Genomic DNA, 2,474 nt, shown 5'->3' with positions numbered 1-2,474 from the left:
TATTGGTAAATATAGTGAATTTTTTTACCAAGGTTCATCGGTAGACCCGGTAAACCGTGTATCACCGGTTTTGGACCAAATTTTTTTCACTGCACGAGCTTTCTTCAAATTAAACCGGAAACAAGGGCAACGCGGCACATGAACAGCTAATACGGCACATGAACAGTTAATATGGCACATGCATGGCCTAGAGAGACGCATACAGTAAACATGCGTGCATGCTTAAAAGCGTAGCAGATCTACCTGATTCCACGCTGCTTCCCCTTCGTTTAATACTCCTATTATTGCTAACCTAACTCTGATCGAGCTACTGTAAGCAAAACAGTAGTAAACCCTACCCGATTATCACTGGCCGTGGAGCTCAATCAGTAGCTCTATAAATAGGTGCCGTCTGGCTGGCTCCTTTTCCCAGGAGGAGGACTCCACACCCGAAACTTGCACAAGACAAAAAGAGACCATTTGGATCAGATCAAGCACGGTTAGAGTGTCTGGGGAAAAAAGGATGGCAATGGCAACAGGTACGGGAGCTTGTGCGGTGTATGAGCTCGTCGCCAAGGGGAGGGAGTCGGCTGCCGTTCTGAAGGCCCTGTTCGAGCAGCAGCCTGAGGCGGCCGGCGAGATGCCACACGGTCTCCGGGATCTCGCCGAGCAGATCCTCCGCTGCTTTAACAGAGCGCTCGCGGCCCTGCGCAGTGGCACGTCGGATGCTGCCGGCGGTGCCAGGAAGCGCAAGCCGGAGCGCGGCTCGGCTGCTGCTCTTGCGACGAGCTCCAAAAGAACGAGGTAATTAATAATCAACAATTAGCTAGGCTCATGGTTGATTACCGTATCTTCAGGCTTAGTTTTGAGCTAACCACGAGTTTACGACAAATTAGCATGCATAGTGACCAGCTATACAACACAGATGATGTATATGCTAAATTGCTAATCTGCAGGGCGAGTGGTGGAGAAAATGGAACGAGAGTTGAGAAGAAATGGACAATGGAGGACGGCTTCATCTGGAGGAAGTACGGGCACAAGGACATCCAGGACAGCAAGTACCCGAGGTGCCGATCTGTTTACTTTCAAAATTCCTAACCGACGACCTCTTTGGATGCAATCCTGTATTCCTGCTAGAACTCAACATGCTTAATCACGGACCATTTGATCTTGTCGTTCACAGGCTCTACTTCCGCTGCACCTACAAGGACGACCATGGCTGCATGGCCAGGCGGCAGGTGCAGCGATCGGAGGCCGACCCATCCGTCTACCTCATCACATACTTCGGCGAGCACACCTGCTGTCGTGGCGACGACGAGCCACCGGCGCCGTTCGTCATCAACTTCGGTTCGAGCACCAGAGACGAGCAGCCAAGCGGTTCGCCCTGGCCGTCCTGTGAGGATGACGGCCTGGTGGTCAGCAAGACATCGGAGGTCTTTGGCCTTCCGGAAGAAGAGGAACTGCGAGCGGGCATGGGAAACGTGACTGAACTGATCGAGAAGTCAACTCCAGTGCCGGAGCCCACTGGTCCGAGCTCGCCGGGATCGGAACCTTTTGACGGCTGCTTGGACTGGGTGCTCGGCGAGAGCTCGTTTGACATTGGCGAATCCATCAACTACGATGACCTTGCTGGTCTGCTTCAATAGGATCGAGGAATGCACCGTCCATTGTTGTTCTGGCAAATTGGGAAATAGGAGGCGTGTAGATTTAAATGAAGCTATACATATTCGTGTTAATAGAGGAGGTTGCATCATCTAACTATCTAATATTAAGGGCCAGAGGTCGGAAGACTCTTCCATTATCTAAAAGTATCTAATATTAATCAAGACATCATTGAGCTTTTCTTGATTGCGTAGCTGATCATCCTCATAAAACTTTGGTCAATTTTTTAGCCCCTGAATGATCATACCTTGAAGCTCATCGGTCAATTAGATTTTCGTACTCTATTGGTCCCCAATCATAAATTTCATTGAACAATAGTGTTCCACGGTTTTGTGAGGTGGCGGAGCGTTGCTGGCTATGGGTGACATTGGTACATGTTAGAAATAAAGCACGATAGAATCGAACACGAGACACGATTTTTACGTGAAAAACCCTTGCGTGAAAAAATCACGAATGTCAATTGGCGATCTTTACTATATCAGGGATATGTATAATGCAGGGAATTACAATGAGCGTCTTAGCTCTCATTGCAGGTTACAAGATATATTTATAGGGATGGACACATACGACTTGAGTCTAATATGGACTGTTCCAGAATATAGGCCGAAGACGTCCCTTGTCTGGCCCAACAAGAATTCGGATCACAATCCAACAAACTCTACCTTGAGACGAATTCCATCTTGTAGCAAATAAAGAATCATCAATAAACTCTCTTCAATAATAAATATCACTGATACCAAAAATCTCTAGAACTCAAACTGTAACACCAACTAAACTTGAGCATAGCTCAAATTTAGTAGTAGGAACTGACTTTGTCATCATATCAGCAGGAT

The 2,474-nt window shown here is 47.7% G+C and overlaps 1 protein-coding gene across 1 annotated transcript; it reads left to right on the top strand.

The window, feature by feature from the left end:
* Nucleotides 1–390: 390 nt before the first annotated feature.
* LOC133929841 (transcription factor WRKY45-2-like) lies at nucleotides 391–1,719 on the top strand. Its single transcript, XM_062376600.1, has 3 exons — nucleotides 391–783; nucleotides 936–1,046; nucleotides 1,163–1,719. Exons 1-3 carry the CDS (start codon nucleotides 503–505, stop codon nucleotides 1,623–1,625), a joined length of 855 nt encoding a protein of 284 aa, XP_062232584.1. The 5' UTR covers nucleotides 391–502; the 3' UTR covers nucleotides 1,626–1,719.
* Nucleotides 1,720–2,474: the final 755 nt, after the last annotated feature.

The sequence above is a fragment of the Phragmites australis genome, chromosome 9, assembly GCF_958298935.1.
Source record: "Phragmites australis chromosome 9, lpPhrAust1.1, whole genome shotgun sequence".
Taxonomy (NCBI): domain Eukaryota; kingdom Viridiplantae; phylum Streptophyta; class Magnoliopsida; order Poales; family Poaceae; genus Phragmites; species Phragmites australis.
The sequence above is the reverse complement of the archived record's forward strand: the minus strand, read 5'-3'. Positions and strand labels throughout refer to the sequence as shown.